This window comes from Ranitomeya variabilis, chromosome 2 (assembly GCF_051348905.1).
Source record: "Ranitomeya variabilis isolate aRanVar5 chromosome 2, aRanVar5.hap1, whole genome shotgun sequence".
Classification (NCBI taxonomy): Eukaryota; Metazoa; Chordata; class Amphibia; order Anura; family Dendrobatidae; genus Ranitomeya; species Ranitomeya variabilis.
Genome location: NC_135233.1, coordinates 399,529,171 through 399,550,222, shown reverse-complemented (window position 1 = coordinate 399,550,222; position 21,052 = coordinate 399,529,171). Strand labels below are relative to the sequence as shown.

At 45.5% G+C, this 21,052-nt stretch overlaps 1 protein-coding gene and 1 long non-coding RNA gene across 2 annotated transcripts in view; one reads left to right on the top strand and one right to left on the bottom strand.

The window, feature by feature from the left end:
- Nucleotides 1-21,052, top strand: part of LOC143806282 (uncharacterized) — a 102,982-nt gene that overhangs the window by 70,813 nt on the left and 11,117 nt on the right. The gene's annotated exons all lie outside the window — the stretch shown is intronic.
- Nucleotides 6,275-8,573, bottom strand: LOC143806280 (uncharacterized). Its single transcript, XM_077286506.1, has 2 exons — nt 8,433-8,573; nt 6,275-7,644 (listed from the first exon to the last, which is right to left on the bottom strand). Exons 1-2 carry the CDS (start codon nt 8,564-8,566, stop codon nt 6,666-6,668), a joined length of 1,113 nt encoding a protein of 370 aa, XP_077142621.1. The 5' UTR covers nt 8,567-8,573; the 3' UTR covers nt 6,275-6,665.

Below are 21,052 nucleotides of genomic sequence, written 5' to 3'. Positions count from 1 at the left end.
TTAAAGCCAAACACACAAGTACAAAACATAAAAACAAAGAAAACAAACAAAACTGGACAGGTCTACAGAATGATGATACAAACTGGCAGGGGCCGGCAATCCAGTAGAACAGAGGCGCTCACAAATATATGATAAGTCTACATACCAAAAAATGCACAATAAATATAAAGGCAGAATGTCATATAATATGGCATGTATGGAGGACAGAGCAACCTAATGGAAATCCACTAAGATAAATGGGAATAGAGTACGCCACATATCACAGGCAAAAACAGACCAGGATGTGAGTGGGAAGTAACATGTAATAACCCGGCCACATTATAATAAAGCTGACAGTGCAGCGCCAAAAATACATAGGGATGAAATGATAGGCATATCTTACCCGTGGACGCCGTGACCCACCGCACAGACTACCAACAAATTTTGCAGCATAATGTAGGGCCCAGTGTGAGAAAGCTGGGTCTCCCTCAGAGGTCATGGGTCTTCCAGCGGGACAGTGACCCAAAACACACTTCAAAAAGCACTAGAAAATGGTTTTAGACAAAGCACTGGAGACTTCTTAGATGGCCAGCAATGAGTCCAGACCTGAAACCCATAGAACACCTGTGGAGAGATCTAAAAATGGCAGTTTGGAGAAGGCATCCTTCAAATATCAGGGACCTGGAGCAGTTTGCCAAAGAAGAATGGTCTAAAATTCCAGCAGAGCATTGTAAGAAACTCATTGATGGTTACCGGAAGCGGTTGGTTACAGTTATTTTGGCTAAAGGTTGTGCAACCAAGTATTAGGCTGAGGGTGCCAATACTTTTGTCTGGCCCATTTTTGGAGTTTTGTGTGAAATGATCAATGTTTTGCTTTTTGCTTCATTCTCTTTTGTGTTTTTCATTTAAGACAAATTAAGTGAAGATAATAATACCAAAGAATTTGTGATTGCAATCATTTTCAGGAAGAAACTGAGTATTATCTGACAGAATTGCAGGGGTGTCAATACTTTTGGCCACAACTGTAATTTGCCTTTTCTTCTGCTTGTTGGTCTGATGGGTCTTTTATCTATTGTCATATAAAGTAGAAATCTCTTTAGTTTTTGAGATCATTTAGTTGAAGATCAATTTGTGCTCCTTTTGCAATAATGGCAGATCTTGGCCTCATTTACTGAGAAGAGCAATCCCATCGATAGGAAACATTGTGACTTGGCCCCCGGCTGCTGCATCTTGTCAGTCACATTTGATTACAAATCTATGAAGATGTCAGTGAAGGTTTTGACAATCATAATCAATAATAATGTAAGGATTATGTATTTGAACTTTACAAATTCATTGCATACGATCCCCTGAAGGAATCTCTTGTCACTTATCACATATAAGAAGCGTGCCAAAATATTGCAGGTAAATGGCAAGCGGCTCATTTGGAGCAAACATTACAAGTAATGGGAGAAGGAAACATTTTCCTCGATCCTGCAGTCGCCATGCATATTTCAATCTGTTGTTGCTTGTGCTGGATGTGACATTTAGGTTAGATGGAATATTCGTAGCAACCTCTCCCCTATCTATACAGGAAGCATAAAAAAGTATTCCTACATAATGTGGTCTGTCTTCAATACTCGATGTCTCCTCCATTCCTATGTCATATCTGCAGCTACTGGAGCCCAATAACCTGCATAGTAGGAAATGACAGTATGTAGAAAGCTTCTTCTCATGGGAGGACATTTGAAAAACTTTTGAAGAGCAGTGAATTTTGCGGTGAGCCTGCACCCCCTGCGTGAAGTCAGTACGTAGTACAGGAGTGGAAAAAACAGAGGAAGCAGAATGGTTGGTGAATATGGAGACATGGCAGCTCAGGGAATCATGGTAGGAGATGTCCATGACTTCATCTAGCACCTTCCGATTCCAAGGCAGCCGCTATGTTTGCACAGAAGTTGCTGTGACGTTCCATTACTTGCCAGCAGGTACGGACTGGGGCTGGAATTCAGCCCTGGCATTTGAAACCACACAGGCCCATTCTGTCTCTATCTTCAAACACCAGATGGGATATATTACTAATTTTACCCTCTGTGGAGGAAAGCAAGATTTACTACAAGACCAATATTTCTAATAATACCGCCGTCACAACTCTTAACATTCTGGGTGTCTTGAGAACACTGATTCTGTTACCAACGTAGCAGGCAATGTGGCCCACAACCAGACAGGCCCTTCTGGCATTTGCCAGATGGCCAGTCCGTCCCTGCTTGCCAGTTATTGCTGAAATGATGAAAGTTAGAATCTACACTTAAATTCAATTTCCTTTCAAACAGTTGTCTCATGTATCCTGCTCCGAAAATACACAACTACATTCAGCTTTGACCAGCTATAGCCAGCTATGACCAGCTTTGACCAGCTATAGCCAGTGTAGTGCAGCGGTGTCCTCGCTCCGCAGTGAGGAGGCAGTGATCTGGCAAAACTTCAAAATAAAGTCTCTTTTAATGTACAGAAACAGAAAGGAAATCAGATCTTCCGGATCACAGCTGAGAAAACAAAAACAGTCTGTGACCGGTTGCCGTGGGCTATGGCACCGCTGTGTACACTGAGGGTGCCAGGCCTTTTGGCTCCATTTGGCCCTGTGTTGCCTCACACATGTAGTGTTCTGCAGAGCCATCTGCTCTGCCTGCTTGCAAGACTGTTATGATCCTTAGTGGTTGAGGATCACAAATTACTCCAGCTAAGTAACAAACATAGGACAAGCTCTAGGGAGGTGGCAAACTGGACTGACCGCAAATCTGAACCTATCCAAACACACTAGAAGTAGCCGGTGAACGTGCCTAAAAATCCTAGACGTCTCGAGCCAGCCTGAGGAACTAACTACCCCTAGAGAGAAAGAAGGACCTCTCTTGCCTCCAGAGAAATAATCCCCAAAGATATAGAAGCCCCCAACAAATAATAATAACGGTGAGGTAAGAGGAAGGCACATACACAGGGGTGAAAGCAGATTCAGCAAATGAGGCCCACTAATACTAGATAGCAGAAAATAGAAAAGGGAATCTATGCGGTCAGTAAAAAACCCTTACAAAATATCCACTCTGAGATTTCGAGAACCCCCACAACAACTAACGGTGTGGGGGGAGAAACTCAGTCTCCTAGAGCAACCAGCAAGCGAGGAAATCACATTTTAGCGAGCTGGACTAAAAACATAATGAACGCTGATAATCAAAAAATGATTAAACAAAAACTTAGCTTGTCTTGGAGAGACTGGGAGCAAGGTAGACACAAGGAATCTGAAGAGCACTGAATACATTGATAGCAGGCAAGGAACTGAGTATCCAGGTGAGCTAAATAGGAAACCAACCAAGGATAATGAACCAGCTGATGCTGCAACCTGCAGAAAGACAACACTACACAGTACCGCTTGTGACCACTAGAGGGAGCCCAAAAATAGAGTTCACAACAGTACCCCCCCTTGAGGAGGGGTCACCGAACCCTCATAAAGACCCCCAGGTCGATCAGGATGAGCCGCGTGGAAGGCATGAACCAAATCGGCCGCATGAACATCAGAGGCGACAACCCAGGAATTATCCTCCTGACCATAGCCCTTCCACTTAACCAAATACTGAAGCCTCCGTCTAGAGATACGAGAATCCAAAATCTTCTCCACCACGTACTCCAATTCGCCCTCGACCAGCACCGGAGCAGGAGGCTCAACAGAAGGAACCACAGGTACCACATACCTCCGCAACAAAGACCTATGGCTACGTTCACATTTGCGGTGTGCGCCGCAGCGTCGTCGCCGCAATGCACAACGCAAACAAAAACGCAGCAAAACGCATGCACAACGCTGCGTTTTGCGCCGCATGCTTTCAACGCATGCGGCGCAAAACGCAGCGTTTTTTGTAAACGCAGTTGCGTTTTCAACAAAAAACGCAGCGTTTTGCGCCGCATGCGTTTTTTTGTGCAGTGAGTCATTCTTCATCCCACCCACAAAAAAAAGTGTCTACACAATAGATAAGGACCACCAATGGCTAGAAGAGGGTTGGTGTTTATGTAATTGTGTATATATACCATGGCAGACATGAATTCCTCCCATTTTGCTGGTATTCATGATGGAGCGTCCCATGGACAGTATCGTCATGGATATGGAGATGGAATTTGCCTTGGCTCATGCCTATGCTGTCGCCTGTGCTCATCAAAGAGAAAGAGAAAAACGGAGATGGATTCGTCGCCGATTTTGGATACACCCTATCTTGGAAGTCCGGGAGAGCCGTGGAGCATACCATAGCTTGTTTGGCGAACTGAATGAGAACCTGGAGAAATATTTCGAGTACACCAGGATGTCTCAGGAGAGCTTCCGGTATCTTCTGCGTCGGGTGGAAGGAGCCATTAGCAGGCAGGACACGCAGCTCCGGAGAGCTATTTCCGCAGAGGAGCGGCTTCTGGTGACTCTACGGTACGTAGCTGTTTGAATGACTGAGATATGTTTGGCTACGTTCACATCTTCCCTTTTTTTTCTTAATTTTTTTTGGGGGTGGTATGGTCAATGTACTTTTATAAATTGCAATGTACTAATGTAATTTCTTTATCTTCTTGGCAGTTTCCTGGCTACCGGAGAGACCTTGCGATCCCTTCAATTTCAGTTCCGGATTGGAGTCTCCACTCTCTCCGGAATTATTGCTGAGACCTGCCGCGCTTTGTGGGATAATCTCCGGGAAGAATTTTTACCCGTCCCTACAAGCGATATCTGGTTGGCCAACGCCGAGAAATTTGAGGAAGTGTGTTCGTTTCCAAACTGTATTGGCGCGGTGGATGGCAAGCACATACGGATTACCAAGCCAGGGAAAAGTGGATCCCTTTTCTACAACTACAAAAAATATTTTTCCACTGTGCTGATGGCAATTGCCGGTGCGGACTGCCGTTTTCTCGCAGTCGACATTGGTGCGTTTGGCCGTTCAAATGACTCGCGCACATTCAAAGACTCGGATATGGGCCAAAAATTATATGGCAACAATTTCAATTTCCCCCAGCCACGACCTCTTCCCCACACCGAAGGCCCTGCGATGCCATTTGTTGTGGTTGGGGATGAGGCATTCCAAATGTCTGCCAACCTATTGAAACCCTACTCCAGTCGGGGCTTGGACCATACGAAAAGGGTGTTCAATTACAGACTGTCCAGGGCCAGAAGGACTGTGGAGTGCGCCTTTGGCATCCTTGTCTCAAAATGGCGGATATTAGGATCCGCCATTAATCTGAAAACTGAGACAGTGGATGAGGTGGTGAAGGCGTGTGTGGTTCTCCACAATTTTATTCTGGCCAAAGAGAGACTGAACGTTGATCTCGATGAAACCATAGCCAACCCATTGCCCAATTTCCATGATCATCCTCTGAGGACAAGTGTTGAAATAGCGCAGATGAGGGATCGTTTTGCGGCCTATTTTGTGTCAGATGTTGGCCGTCTGTCATGGCAAGATACAATGGTGTAGTAAACTGTTGGACTGTATTCTGGTGTGACTATGCTAAAAATAGTTCACCAATGTAATGTGCCTTATCTAAAAAACTTGGAACCCTTTGTTTTTAAAATGTTGTGTTTTAATAAAAAAATTTTCTTAATTTTTCTACCCTGCTTCAAAGACAAAATTTATACCATACCATATAACATATTTATTTGTTTGTCAGATCGCCGTGTATCGTTGTGTTTGACAGCAAAATCAACGATACCAGCGATGTTTTACAATGGTAATCAGGGTAAATATCGGGTTACTAAGCGTAGGGCGGCGCATAGTAAACTGATATTTACCCTGTTTCCCAGTGTGAAAGTTTACAAAAAAAACAGTACATATACTCATCTTCGCGTCCCCCGGCATATGCTTCCTGCACTGACTGAGCGCCGGCCGGAAAGTGAATGCACAGCACAGCGGTGATGTGACCGCTCTGCTGTTAGGGCCGTCACTCAGTCAGGGCAGGGAAGCGGACGCCGGGGGACGCAATTCTGAGTGTATGTACTGTTGTTTTATTTACATTTAACACTGGTAACCAGGGTAATCATCGGAAGCGCGGCGGCCTGCGCTTAACAACCTGATGTTTACCCTGGTTACCCGGGGACCTCGGCATCGTTGGTCGCTGGAGAGCTGTCACACAGACAGCTCTCCAGCGACCAAATAGCGATGCTGCAGTGATCTGCATCATTGTATGTTTCGCTGCAGCATTGTTAAGTGTGAAGGTACCTTTACGGTATGTGTCCACGTTCAGGATTGCATCATGATTTTGTCACGATTTTTCTTCAGTATTTGTAATACAAAACCAGGAGTGGAACAATTAGAGGCAAAGTAGAATAGAAACATATGCTCCACTTCTGTATTTATCACCCACTCCTGGTTTTGGGTTACAAATACTTATGTAAAATCGTGACCAAATCCTGATGCAATCCTGAGCGTGGACACATAGCCTTAGTGATTGAAAACACCTCATACACTTTTATTGTTTGTGAACACCTCATACAGCAATGAGAGACACACCAAAAAAGGCAAAATAAAAATGGTAAAAATAGTGTCTGACATTGCATATATGAGTTGTTTGAAGCACAAAATATGTGTAGACGGCGCACGGTGTGACTTGCTGAGAAGTATACAGGTAAATAAGAGCAAATATTGTATTACAACCAAAAATTTTTATTGGGGGGAAACAGAAAAAAAAAAGGGGAAATAAACTTAGGGGGTATCAACCTGTGCCACCATGGGGGAATGGTAGGTTTCTTTTTCGGAATGGGGAGCGGAAAATGAGGATGATGACGACGACGAGGAGGATGTTGACCTATTATAGTCCAGGAGGCTGGATGGCAGGTCTAATGGGGAGCAAACCGCCACCTCTGCAGGGGAGGGAGGAGGCAACACGAGCCTTTGTGAGGTTCTTGGTTGGCTCTGGCTGCTCCTACTGCGGCTAGAGCCCCTACGTCTACTTGTTGTTTGTACTGGAGCAGCCAGAGCCTCAGTGCGTGTCCTCTTGCTTTTGTGTTTTCTTTTTCTTTTCTTTCCACGATCTCCCCTAGAATGATGGCTGCGGGAGGATGAGGGCCTGGCAGGAGCAGGAGTCGGCGGCACACTGCTATGGTGCCTGTGGTGGCGTCGCTCGGCACTTGGACCAGGGTGGGTTGGCTGGAGTGGCTCTGCAGCAGTAGTCGGAGTCATGCTAGCCAGCGACGGTACTACTGGCAGTGTCGCTGACTGCATGCGCCGAGACTGCTGCAGAGCCCTCACGTAGGAATTGTTGCAGTCCTGCATCACCGAAATCTGGAGTTCCGGCGTAAGGTTTTCCACCATGCCTTTAGCAATTGTGCTTAAAAAATGCTTTGCCGGATTTGAGAGCTCGGCTTCCAGGATTTCAAGGCGCCGTTCCATACTGGACATTTTATCGCTCAACGCCTTGAAACCGTTCTGGAACACCGTGCCCAAGTGCAAAAATTCGGGCATGACTGACCTGTCCGAGGCCCGCTGGCGCTGTCGGGAATTCCCGAACGAAGGTGCGCCAGAGGCCTCGGGCAGGGGAAAACCTGATGTACCGGCAGCCGGTTCTCCAGATGATGGTGGTGCAAGCCTGCTGTCGCTGTGGGAGGGCTGTGACGGGTCAGATGGCGATCCATGAAGTTCCGCTTCACAGGGGGGAGCTCGCTGGAGGGTGCTGCTGTGTGTCCTGTGAAAAGATAAGGAAAAAATTAGTCTTCAATTAATAACCTATCACATACGCCAACTCCTGTTAAAAAATTAACATTACATGACACATCAATACATTACAATCCCCTGTCTCTCAGTCTGTGTTGCCTATAATAAATTGCTGATTGTTACCGCCAGCTGACCATTAGGGCTGACGATAACAATCATGGACATACCTACGGTAGAAAATGACTGGTCATTCCCGCTGCAAAAGTCAATGCATACCTCTGTCATCGTTTTAAAGCATTTTTTTAAAAAAAAATCTTTCTTGATGCTGCCTATGCCGCAAAATTAGTAAAAAATTTAAAGTAAAAAAAAACATTTAAAAAAAAAAAATAATAAATACACTTTGCTGATCTGATCGCAGGAACGGCCATGACGTTAGGATCATGTGATCCAGACGTCATCATTATTCATGCGATCAGAACTACCCTGACTCAGAACGTAACCTGTCATGGACTACAATGACTCACGCCTAACCAAAAAATTACTAATGGGCTATATACCATTCCACTAGGGTAAAAGGATGGCCAAAATGCTACAATGACTACATGGATGGCCAATACACTATGTTCCTTTGGAAATATACTATGTGTATATGTAGCTAGAACGTGTACTATGTGGCTGCTATATAGTGGCCTGGCAATATACTATGTGGATGCACAATGTACGTGGCTGGGCAATGTACTATGTGGCTGTGCAATATGCTATGTGTCTGGGCAATGTACAATGTGGCTGTGCAATATGTTATGTGGCCAAAATACTTACTGTCGGCGGCCAAGGACCGGTCTTAGGAACTGGAGGGCCCTGTTGTATTTGTAGGGCACCGACTTGGACGCAGCAGCACCACTCCGAGCTTGCTCCTCCGCAGCACGGATCCCCTTATTGAAACGGTCCTTCATGGATCGCCATCTGGTTCTCAACTTTTTCACTGTGAATGTAAAGACAAAAAAATGGTTACATATTTACCATTTTAAAAGGATAAAACAACCGTGAGCGATGCAAAGTTTAGGCGTTGATCGCATCACACACGGTTGTGTTTATCCTGGCAAGATGGGTCATAGCAGCGTATCTGCAATACTCACTAAAGTTGCCTTTGGCCTTCGCTGAGGCACTGTCAAAGCCATCCCACAGCGACTTTGCCACCTCTGCCCACAAACGCCTCGACACCACCTGGTCCATGTGCCGAGGGTCACGGCTGTCCCACAACGGGCCACGCTCCTGGATGCTGGAGATCAGGAGCTCCACATCTATGCCACTGTCTCCTTGGTCCCGTTGTGAAACCTAGAAAAATTAGAAAACAAATAGGTTAAAAATATGCAAATAATAACAACCACCAGTACCTGGAATGATAGGTACCTTTGCCCTATCCTTTGCCATTTGATGTATGTATATTGATGTTTTCTACACCTGTGTTTTGGAATGTTTGTGTGCAGGGAGTTCAACTTTATTTTACCTTCCCCCAATACTTGCTGCCCTGAAAATCTATAATGTATAAAGGCCCCGTCTCACATAGCGATTTACCAACGATCACGAATAGCGATACTGCCTGGCCGTGATCGTTGGTAAGTCGTTGTGTGGTTGCTGGGGAGCTGTCACACAGACCGCTCTCTCCAGCGACCAACGATCAGGGGACCGAATTCAGCATCGTCGAAACTGTCTTCAACGATGCCGAAGTCCCCCTGCAACATCCGGGTAACCAGGGTAAACATCGGGTTACTAAGCGCGGCCCTGCGCTTAGTAACCCGATGTTTACCCTGGTTACCAGTGAAGACATCGCTGGATCGGTGTCACACACACCGATTCAGCGATGTCAGCGGGACCTCAACGACCAAAAAACGGCCAAGCCAATTCCAACACAGCCAGCGATCTCACAGCAGGGGCCTGATCGCTGGTACGTGTCACACATAGCGAGATCGCTACTGAGGTCGCTGTTGCGTCACAAAACTAGTGACTCAGCAGCGATCTCGCTAGCGATCTCGCTATGTGTGACGGGGGCCTAAGCTTAGTAAACATCCCTAGTGAAAGCAGGATGCTCCTCAAATGTAATGTTCCTCACAGCAGGATGCTACTGAAAAAAAAAATAAAGAAAAAAAATACTCACTCGCCGGCCTGACGCCACATCTTGGCCCCGATCTCTCTGCTCCTGCTGACCGTCTTCCCCCTCACTTGAAGAAGCCTGGAAAAATTGTATACAAAAATTATTGTCAATGCTACAAATGGCAGCGAATTGTAAGCAACTAGACATAATTACTCACCGCACTCCCCCGCGCCGATTGGCTATGCTCCGAAGAACTTGGCATTCTTGCAAGTTTGTTCTGCAATGAAAAAAATGAGCAAAAAATCACATCCAATGCCACATACAATAAAATGCAAATAAAAACAATTGACTGTTGACTGATAGGACAATGCAAACTCAAAAAGCGACACCACAACGCCATACATTGCAAGAGAACACAATCGAAGAAACAATACAAGAATAGAACCAAGTAAAATTCAGAAAAAATAGACACCTATGTAAAAATTTCTACAGGAAAAAAAAAAGGCACAATGAAATAAGCAAACTAATGAACGCCATAATTTACAATTACAACAAGACATAATCCAAAACAACACCATCTGGTGACATCCACCAAAATACATCAGAAAAAGGCGCTAAATAACATTCTAGATAATAAGCAATAAACATTACGGGACAACCGCTGTTACAATATACAGCAACCCAAAAGATAAAACATAGTCCAAATGAAAAGAAAACACAATAAATTTTAAAAAAAAGGCCCCCAACTAAAAAAAAAAAAAAAAAAAAAAAAAAGGCCATACTACACACTTGTCAATGGAAACATTCAAGAAAGGAGATACATACGGAAGCCATGGGGAAAACGACATAAAACCATCAGTTAAAAAAAAAAAAAAAAAAAAAAAAGGGAAAATACAATTGAAAATAGAATGGCATAGCAGCACAGAACAATACAATACAAATGAAACATCATAAATGTAGCCCCCCCACCAGCAAGAAAAGACACTCAAGGAAAGAAAAAAAAATGCCAACAGCATACTTTACAATAAAACACAGCAAGACATGAGCCAAGAAAATGCCATACGGTTACCCCCAACAATAGAAACCAGAAAAAGACATGCACCAGAAATTTAGCATAAAAATCTGCCAAATTTAAAGACATTGAACAACCGCATGACACCAGAACAACCCCAAATCCATAAAACCAATCCAAAACCAAGCAAGGCCGGTGACAATAAACGCCATCATATAACGCCAGAAGTACATCAAAACAAGATTAAAAAACACAATTTTTCACTAACAACCCACAGTGCCATAACCGTACAATAGCACAGACCAAACATTGCACAAATTAAATCCAAATCAAAAAATAACACACAGAATAAAAAATATGCAAAGAGAAATATATACTTACAGGTTTGGAAAGCAGATTCCCTTCAGTCAGTCTTCTCTGTAGATAGCCTTGTGAAAGACAATGCCAAACCCCTTTTTTTCTCTCTATATATAGTGGGTTTTTTTGTCTAGACAAAAGTCTAGACAATGTTTTGCATTTTTTATTGGAAAACGCATGCGTCGTACAACGCACCACGACGCAAGTACTTGCGTCGTCTGCGTTGTCAATACAAGTCAATGGGGAAAAAGCCGCATCGACGACGCAAACACGACGCAAACACGACGCATGCGTTTTTTCCAAAGTCTGCGCCGCCCAAAAAATGCAACATGTTGCGTTTGCCGCGCCCTGACAGGTGCGCCCTAACGCCGCATGCGGCGTACAACGCACCAAAACGCATGACAACGCATGTACATGCGGCGCCATGCGGCCCCAATGTTAAAGATAGGGCCGCACGCCGCATGCGTTTTGGTGCGGCGACGACGCTGCGGCGCACACCGCTAATGTGAACGTAGCCTATGGAACACATTATGAATGGCAAACGATGCTGGGAGATCCAAACGAAAAGACACCGGGTTAAGGATTTCCAAGATCTTATAAGGACCGATGAAGCGAGGCTTGAATTTAGGAGAGGAGACCTTCATAGGAACATACCGAGAAGACAGCCACACCAAATCCCCAACACGAAGTCGGGGACCCACACCGCGGCAGCGGTTGGCAAAGCGCTGAGCCTTCTCCTGTGACAACCTCAAATTGTCCACCACATGGTTCCAAATCTGCTGCAACCTATCCACCACAGAATCCACCCCAGGACAGTCAGAAGGCTCAACCTGACCCGAGGAAAAACGAGGATGGAAACCAGAATTGCAGAAAAAAGGCGAAACCAAAGTAGCAGAACTAGCCCGATTATTAAGGGCAAACTCGGCCAAAGGCAAAAAAGTCACCCAATCATCCAGATCAGCAGAAACAAAACATCTCAAATAAGTTTCCAACGTCTGATTAGTTCGCTCGGTTTGGCCATTAGTCTGAGGATGGAAGGCCGACGAAAAAGACAAATCAATGCCCATCTTAGCACAAAAAGTCCGCCAAAACCTGGACACAAACTGGGATCCTCTATCAGACACAATATTTTCAGGAATGCCGTGCAAGCGAACCACATTCTGAAAAAATAGAGGAACCAAATCGGAGGAAGAAGGCAACTTAGGCAAGGGCACCAAATGGACCATCTTGGAAAAACGATCACACACCACCCAGATGACAGACATTTTCTGAGATACTGGAAGATCCGAAATAAAATCCATGGAAATGTGCGTCCAAGGCCTTTTCGGAACAGGCAAAGGCAAAAGCAAACCGCTGGCACGAGAACAGCAAGGCTTAGCCCGAGCACAAATCCCACAAGACTGCACAAAGGAACGCACATCCCGCGACAAGGAAGGCCACCAGAAGGACCTAGCCACCAAATCTCTGGTACCAAAAATCCCAGGATGACCCACCAACGCCAAAGAATGAACCTCGGAAATAACTCTGCTGGTCCATCTATCCGGGACAAACAGTCTCTCTGGTGGACAACGGTCAGGTCTATCCGCCTGAAATTTCTGCAGCACTCGTCGCAAATCTGGGGAAATGGCAGACAAAATAACTCCCTCTCTGAGAATACCAGCCGGCTCAGAAACTCCCGGAGAGTCAGGCACAAAACTCCTAGAAAGTGCATCAGCTTTCACGTTCTTCGAACCAGGCAGATATGAGACCACGAAGTTGAAACGGGAGAAAAACAACGACCAACGAGCCTGTCTAGGATTCAGGCGCTTGGAAGATTCAAGGTAAATCAGATTTTTGTGATCCGTCAAGACCACCACATGATGTTTAGCTCCTTCGAGCCAATGTCGCCACTCCTCAAATGCCCACTTCATAGCCAACAACTCCCGATTACCAACATCATAATTCCGCTCGGCAGGCGAAAACTTTCTTGAAAAGAAAGCACATGGCTTCATCACAGAGCCATCAGAGCTTCTCTGCGACAAAACAGCCCTTGCTCCAATCTCAGAAGCATCAACCTCGACCTGGAAGAGGAGAGAGACATCTGGCTGACATAAGACTGGAGCTGAAGAAAACCGGTGCTTCAGCTCCCGAAAGGCCTCCACGGCCACAGGAGACCAATTAGTCACATCAGAACCCTTCTTGGTCAAATCCGTCAAAGGTTTAACCACGCTAGAAAAATTAGCGATGAAACGACGGTAAAAATTAGCAAAACCCAAGAACTTCTGAAGACTCTTAACAGACGTGGGCTGAGTCCAGTCATGAATAGCCTGGACCTTGACTGGGTCCATCTCCACAGTAGAAGGAGAAAAAATAAAACCCAAAAAGGAGACCTTCTGTACTCCGAAGAGGCATTTTGAGCCCTTCACAAATAAAGCATTAGCACGCAGGACCTGAAACACCATCCTGACCTGCTTCACATGGGACTCCCAATCATCAGAAAAGACCAAAATGTCATCCAGATAAACAATCATAAATTTATCCAGATATTCTCGGAAGATGTCATGCATGAAGGACTGAAACACAGAAGGAGCATTAGAGAGTCCAAAAGGCATCACTAAGTACTCAAAATGGCCTTCGGGCGTATTAAATGCTGTTTTCCATTCATCTCCCTGCTTAATGTGCACAAGGTTATACGCACCACGGAGATCTATCTTGGTGAACCAACTGGCACCCTTAATCCGAGCAAACAAATCAGACAATAGTGGCAAAGGATACTGAAATTTGACTGTAATTTTATTCAGAAGACGATAATCTATACAAGGTCTCAAAGAACCGTCCTTCTTGGCCACAAAAAAAAATCCTGCACCAAGAGGGGAAGAGGATGGGCGAATATGTCCCTTCTCCAAAGACTCCTTTATATAACTCCGCATCGCGGCATGCTCTGGTATAGACAAATTAAAAAGTCGTCCCTTAGGGAATTTACTACCAGGAATTAAATTTATAGCACAGTCACAATCCCTATGAGGGGGCAGGGCACTGGACCTGGGCTCATCAAATACATCCTGGTAGTCAGACAAAAACTCAGGGACCTCAGAAGGAGTGGAAGAAGCAATAGACACCAACGGAGTATCGCCATGAATTCCCTGACAACCCCAACTTGACACAGACATAGCTTTCCAATCTAAAACTGGATTATGAGCTTGCAGCCATGGCAGACCCAAAACGACAACAACATCATGCAAATTATGCAGAACAAGAAAGCGAATCACCTCCTGATGTACGGGAGTCATGCACATGGTCATTTGCATCCAATACTGAGGCTTATTCTCAGCCAATGGCGTAGCATCAATTCCCCTCAGAGGAATAGGAAATTCCAAAGGCTCCAGGACAAAACCACAGCGCCTGGCAAACGACAAATCCATCAGATTCAGGGCAGCACCCGAATCCACAAAAGCCATAACCGGGTAGGACGACAAAGAACAAATCAAAGTAACAGACAAAATAAATTTAGGCTGTATAGTACCAATGGTGACAGGTTTAGCGATTTTTTTTAAGCGTTTAGAGCATGCTGAGATAACATGAGTAGAATCACCACAGTAAAAGCACAACCCATTTTGACGTCTATGACTTTTTCGCTCAATTCTGGTCAGAGTTCGGTCACATTGCATAGACTCAGGTCTCTGTCCAGAAAATACCGCCAAAGGATGAGCCGATTTGCGCTCCCGCAAACGCCGATCAACCTGAATGGCTAAAGCCATTGAATCACTCAGACTTGTAGGGGTGGGAAACCCCACCATAACATTCTTAACGGCCTCAGAAAGACCTTCTCTGAAATTTGCAGACAGGGCACACTCATTCCATTGAGTAAGCACCGACCATTTCCAAAATTTTTGACAATACACCTCTGCTTCATCCTGACCTTGAGAGATAGCCAGCAACGCTTTTTCTGCCTGATTCTCAAGATTAGGCTCCTCATAAAGCAGTCCAAGAGCCAGAAACAATGCATCTACATTAAGCAATGCAGGATCTCCTGGCGCCAGAGAGAAAGCCCAATCTTGAGGGTCGCCACGCAACAAGGAGATAACAATTTTAACTTGCTGAGCAGAATCACCAGAGGAACGAGGTCTCAGAGATAGAAATAACTTACAATTATTCTTAAAATTTAGAAACCTAGATCTATCTCCAGAAAACAACTCAGGAATGGGTATCTTAGGTTCTGACATAGGGCTATGAATAACAAAATCCTGAATACTTTGCACCCGTGCAGTAAGATGATCCACACTAGAAGTCAGAGTCTGAACATTCATATCTGCAGCTGAGCTCAAAACCACCCAGAGTTCAAGGGGATGAAAGAAGCTAAACAGACTGCAGCAAAGGAAAAGCGGGAGGAAAGAAAAAAAATGTACTCAGGTCTTCTTTTTATCCCACTTCTGCGATGCATTAAACACTTTTTGGCCTGCTATACTGTTATGATCCTTAGTGGTTGAGGATCACAAATTACTCCAGCTAAGTAACAAACATAGGACAAGCTCTAGGGAGGTGGCAAACTGGACTGACCGCAAATCTGAACCTATCCAAACACACTAAAGGTAGCCAGTGAACGTGCCTAAAAATCCTAGACGTCTCGAGCCAGCCTGAGGAACTAACTACCCCTAGAGAGAAAGAAAGACCTCTCTTGCCTCCAGAGAAATAATCCCCAAAGATATAGAAGCCCCCAACAAATAATAACGGTGAGGTAAGAGGAAGGCACATACACAGGGGTGAAAGCAGATTCAGCAAATGAGGCCCACTAATACTAGATAGCAGAAAATAGAAAAGGGAATCTATGCGGTCAGTAAAAAACCCTTACAAAATATCCACTCTGAGATTTCAAGAACCCCCACACCAACTAACGGTGTGGGGGGAGAAACTCAGTCTCCTAAAGCAACCAGCAAGCGAGGAAATCACATTTTAGCGAGCTGGACTAAAAACATAATGAACGCTGATAATCAAAAAATGATCAAACAAAAACTTAGCTTGTCTTGGAGAGACTGGGAGCAAGGTAGACACAAGGAATCTGAAGAGCACTGAATACATTGATAGCAGGCAAGGAACTGAGTATTCAGGTGAGCTAAATAGGAAACCAACCAAGGATAACGAACCAGCTGATGCTGCAACCTGCAGAAAGACAACACTACACAGTACCGCTTGTGACCACTAGAGGGAGCCCAAAAATAGAGTTCACAACACAAGACCAAAACTGACACACCAACCCTCTGCTGCAGGGGTTTTTACAAAAGAACCTGTGGCCGTCAGCCACATGGAAAACCCAGGCCCGGGAAGGAAACGGACTGCCCCGTTGCCATCCTGTAGCCCATTTCAAAAATAAAAGCCCAGAACAGGTTTTCTTGTATCTGCCCTGGACACATAACTTGCACAAGACCAATATTCACTTCTCTTCTGCATTGCAACCACAGCTATACCAGTGATTGCAATGCACTCCCACCATATGCTTCTTTGCACATCCTGGGGGACACATAGCAACCCTCGCATATAACACTGGTCACTGCCTCTCACCAGTTATGGCCAACTATGGTCAGATATGAACAACTTTAGCCAGCTATGACCAACTATGACCAACTATGACAAGTTATGACCAGGTATGACCATCTATGACCAGAAATGTCCAGTTACGACCAGCTGTAGCCAGCTTTGACAAGCTATTGCCAGCATTGACTACCTATGACCAGCTGTGGTTAGATAAACAGTTTTATTCTGCATTTCTATTCTTCCACCCTGTCTGTTTCCACAGTTATATATTCAGTGAATCCATCAACAGTGAATGCTCCAGCAGAATAGTGAGTGCAGCTCTGGAGTATAATACAGGAGGCAACTCAGGATCAGTAATGTAATGTATGTACACAGTGACTGCACCAGCAGAATAGTGAGTGCAAATCTGGAGTATAATACAGGAAGTAACTCAGGATCAGTAATGTAATATATGTACACAGTGACTGCACCAGCAGAATAGTGAGTGCAGCTCTGGAGTATAATACAGGAGATAACTCAGGATCAGTAATGTAATGTATGTACACCGTGACTGCACCAGCAGAATAGTGAGTGCAGCTCTGGGGTATAATACAGGATGTAACTCAGGATCAGTAATGTAATGTATGTACACAGTGACTTCACCAGCAGAATAGTGAATGCAGCTCTGGAGTATAATACAGGATGTAACTCAGTATTAGTAATGTAATGCATGTACACAGTGACTTCACCAGCAGAATAGTGAGTGCAACTCTGGAGTATAATACAGGATGTAACTCAGGATCAGTAATGTAATGTCTGTACACAGTGACTTCACCAGCAGAATAGTGAGTGCAATTCTGGAGTATAATACAGGATGTAACTCAGGATCAGTAATGTAATGTATGTACACAGTGACTTCACCAGCAGAATAGTGAGTGCAACTCTGGAGTATAATACAAGATGTAACTCAGGATCAGTAATGTAATGTATGCACACAGGGACTGCACCAGCGGAAGAGTGAGTGGAGCTTAATACAGATGTAACTCAGGATCAGTAATGTATGTACATGGAGCGCCCGTTAGGGACTTGGGGTTCTCAGTATCGGGCCGGTTCTTAAATGGATGTGTCACGGCGGCAGTGACCCAGTCCGTGGCCCTGGGTGTCCAATAAAAGGGGATGAATGGAAGTGGAAGTAAAGTCTAATTTATTAGTATTTGTGACGCCACCTGTTGTACTCGGCCAGGGATGGCTGACACTGCATAAAGGGATCCGTTGGGGCCGATGTGAATGCAGCTTAGGCTGGTTTCATATTTGCGGATGGAGGTGCTGCGGTGGGCTGCGTACGTCCTCCGTGAAGCTCCGCCCACTGCCACACCTCCTCCGGTCAGCTCCAACTACATCGGCATGCGGCGTGCGTACCTTATCTTTATCAATAGGTACGCAGGCCATGCCGATGTATGCAGATAACTCCGCATGCGTCGTTTTGACCGTGAGGCGACCTGTGCCGAACGCAACGAGTTGCAGTTTGTGCGGTCGCCGCACCGTCAAAACAACACATGCAGAGGCATCCGCATACATCGGCATGTCCTGCATACCTTTTGGTAAATATTGGCATGCACTCTGCATGCCGATGTAGGCGGAGCTGACCGGAGGAGGTGCGGCAGTCGGCGGAGCTTCACAGAGGACGTACACAGCCCTCCATCCACAAATGTGAAGCCAGCCTTAGATGGATTTGCTCCCTGCAGGTGGAGCAGAGGCCCCAGGACTACCAGGACAGTCTAAGAGGGGTTGTAGATGTTGAGGTGCAGGAAAGAGTTGGAGGACACAGGGTTGCAGTCTCTTAACCTTTTACTGGTGGAATTGCAGTTCAGGGCAAAGATTACAGGTGATCTTGAAACCTGGGCAGCCTGGAAGTGGTTCGGAATCCCCCTAGCCAGGTGGGTTTGGAAGCCTTCCTATCTGCGCTGAATTCTCTGCCCCTTGCTGCCTGAGGCTTCACACAAGGTCCTCTCTCAATCTGTCCTTTTAGCATGGCAATCAGCTCGAGCCCTTTTACAGGTGTCCCTCTCTCGTGGTGACTCCAGGCTCTAATCTACTGCTGTGCCTTCGGGTGTCAGTGGTGGCCAGGAAACCTGCAATCTCCTGCCCTCCATTTTCTGCTGTGGGGCATACAGTTCCCACACAACCTCGGACGTCGGTGTCCGGTTTCTTGCCCTCAATCCTGGGAGGGAGCTCAATCGCAGCTCCACACCCAGTTCTCCTCTCCTCATTTGCTTCTTCTTCCTCAGACTAGCTCTGACTGACTAACTCCTCCTCAAAACCAGAACTTATAGGGAAACTACCCTGAAACTGGGTCTAGAGCTCCCTGTTCTGGCCTGGAGCCTGGAAAGTGTTGTATGCTAGTGTTACCTGCTAAGGGGATTCCTTCTCGCTCCCAAGCAGGCAATACCTCCCCAGGAAGCAGCCAATACCACTGTGGCATCCGAATTTGAGGGGTGCCACATTCCCCCCTTGTTAAATCCAGTTATCCCGGACTGGAAAAACATAAACAACAAATAGGTTAAGACATGCAACATTTTTGAGTTGCATTTAACTGGTAACAAGTAACAGAAGCTCATCTTCTCTTTATGGGAGGTGCCTTTCTTGAACGCTGCATAACTAATAAAATACAAAAAGTGTAAAAATAGCATTCAAGAGAAAAACATCACATTGATAACTCTTTTACTCAATAAGTTGTGAGATCCCGTACCGGGTGTCCTTCTCACTAACTCTAGAGATATGGGGACCCGTTCCAAACCCCCAATGTAGGCTTGGGCGTGCTGCAAGGCATAACTATTCAGACTATTCTTCAGCTACACCAAATGGTTTTGGTTCTTGGTCACTTTCAAATAAACAGGGTTCTACCCACGCTGCCAGTGCCTGGTAAAGCCAATAGAGAGCACTTTAAGTGTTAACTATTAACAGTAAAGTTTTCAGGTTATTCACTGTTCATGACCCTGCTGTCCTTTAAACTTTAATAAATAATATTAAACATTCTTAACCAGGTAACAAATGATTAATTTGCATTTATTCACTTATTTATTTATTTATTTATTTATTGCCTTTTCCAGGGAAGATCCTAAGGTCTGTCATCCGGTACCAGGTTACATCTTTCACTACCTGGCCAGGCGCTAGGGTCAGCAGGGGTCTTAAAGGTCCAACCAGCGTCTACTCCGCTACCAGGGCAATGCTCCTACCTGCTCCTCCTTTGCGAGTTTCCATCTCCGACAGCCCTGGGGTTGAGAGCACTGGCTCCAGGGGTTCTTAGGTGCCGCCATCCTCTTCAGCAGCACCTCCATCCACGAAGTCACCGCTGCCAGCTGCGACCATGGGAGTTGTGTCAGCTCCTCCATCTTAGCGTCGAGGAGCTAAGGATGCCCCGCTGTCATTTGGTCCGGGGTTTCATCTCGCTGATTGGGGAATGCCGCTTCTCTTTCGCTATGCTCCGGCGGTTCTTCACTGCTGCCAGCCATCGCATGCACCAGGTAGCATTCAGCCATGCTTGCTGCACGCTTTCCAGTGCACTTCTCTTTTTTTATTATCATTATTATTATTATTATTATATATTTATTTATATAGCACCATTAATTCCATGGTGCTGTACATGAGAAAGGGTTACATCAAAATACAAACATCACTTACAGTAAACAAAACTAACAATGACAGACTAGTACAGAGGGAATAGGACCCTGCCCTTGCGTGCTTACATTCTACAGGATTATGGGGAAGGAGACAGTAGATCAAGGTTTGCAGTAGCTCCGATGGTGTTGATGTGGCTGTGTGGTCATTACAGGCTGTAAGCTTTCTTAAAGAGGTGGGTTTTCAGGTTTCTTTTGAAGGATACAAATGTGGGGGATAACCGGACGTGTTGGGGCACAGAATTCCAGAGGATGGGGGATACTCGGGAGAAGTCTTGGAGGCGATTGGATGAGGAGCGAATAAGCGTGGAGAAGGAGGTCTTGGGGGACCTGAGATTATGTGAGGGAAGATATTCAGAGACTAGCTCGGAAACATATGGAGGAGAAAGGTTATGATGGCTTTGTAGATCAGCATTAGCAGTTTAAACTGGATACACTGGGAAATTGGGAGCCAGTGAAGGGATTTGCAAAAAGGGGAAGCAGGAGTGTAGCAAGGAGAGAGATTAATTAGTCGGGCAGCAGAGTTAAGGATGGACTGGAGGGGTGTGAGAGTGTTAGAAGGTAGGCCACAGAGGTGGATGTTGCAGTAGTCCAGGCGGGAGATGATTAGGGCATGCACAAGCATTTTGGTAGAGTGAGGGTTGAGGAAAGGACGGATTCTGGAAATATTTTTGAGCTGGAGGCGACAGGAGGTGACGAGAGCTTGGGTGTGCAGTTTGAAGGACAGGGCAGAGTCAAGGGTTACTCCAAGGCAGCGGATTTTGGGGACGGGGAAAGTGTGATTTCATTTATTTTGATAGATAAATCAGGTAGG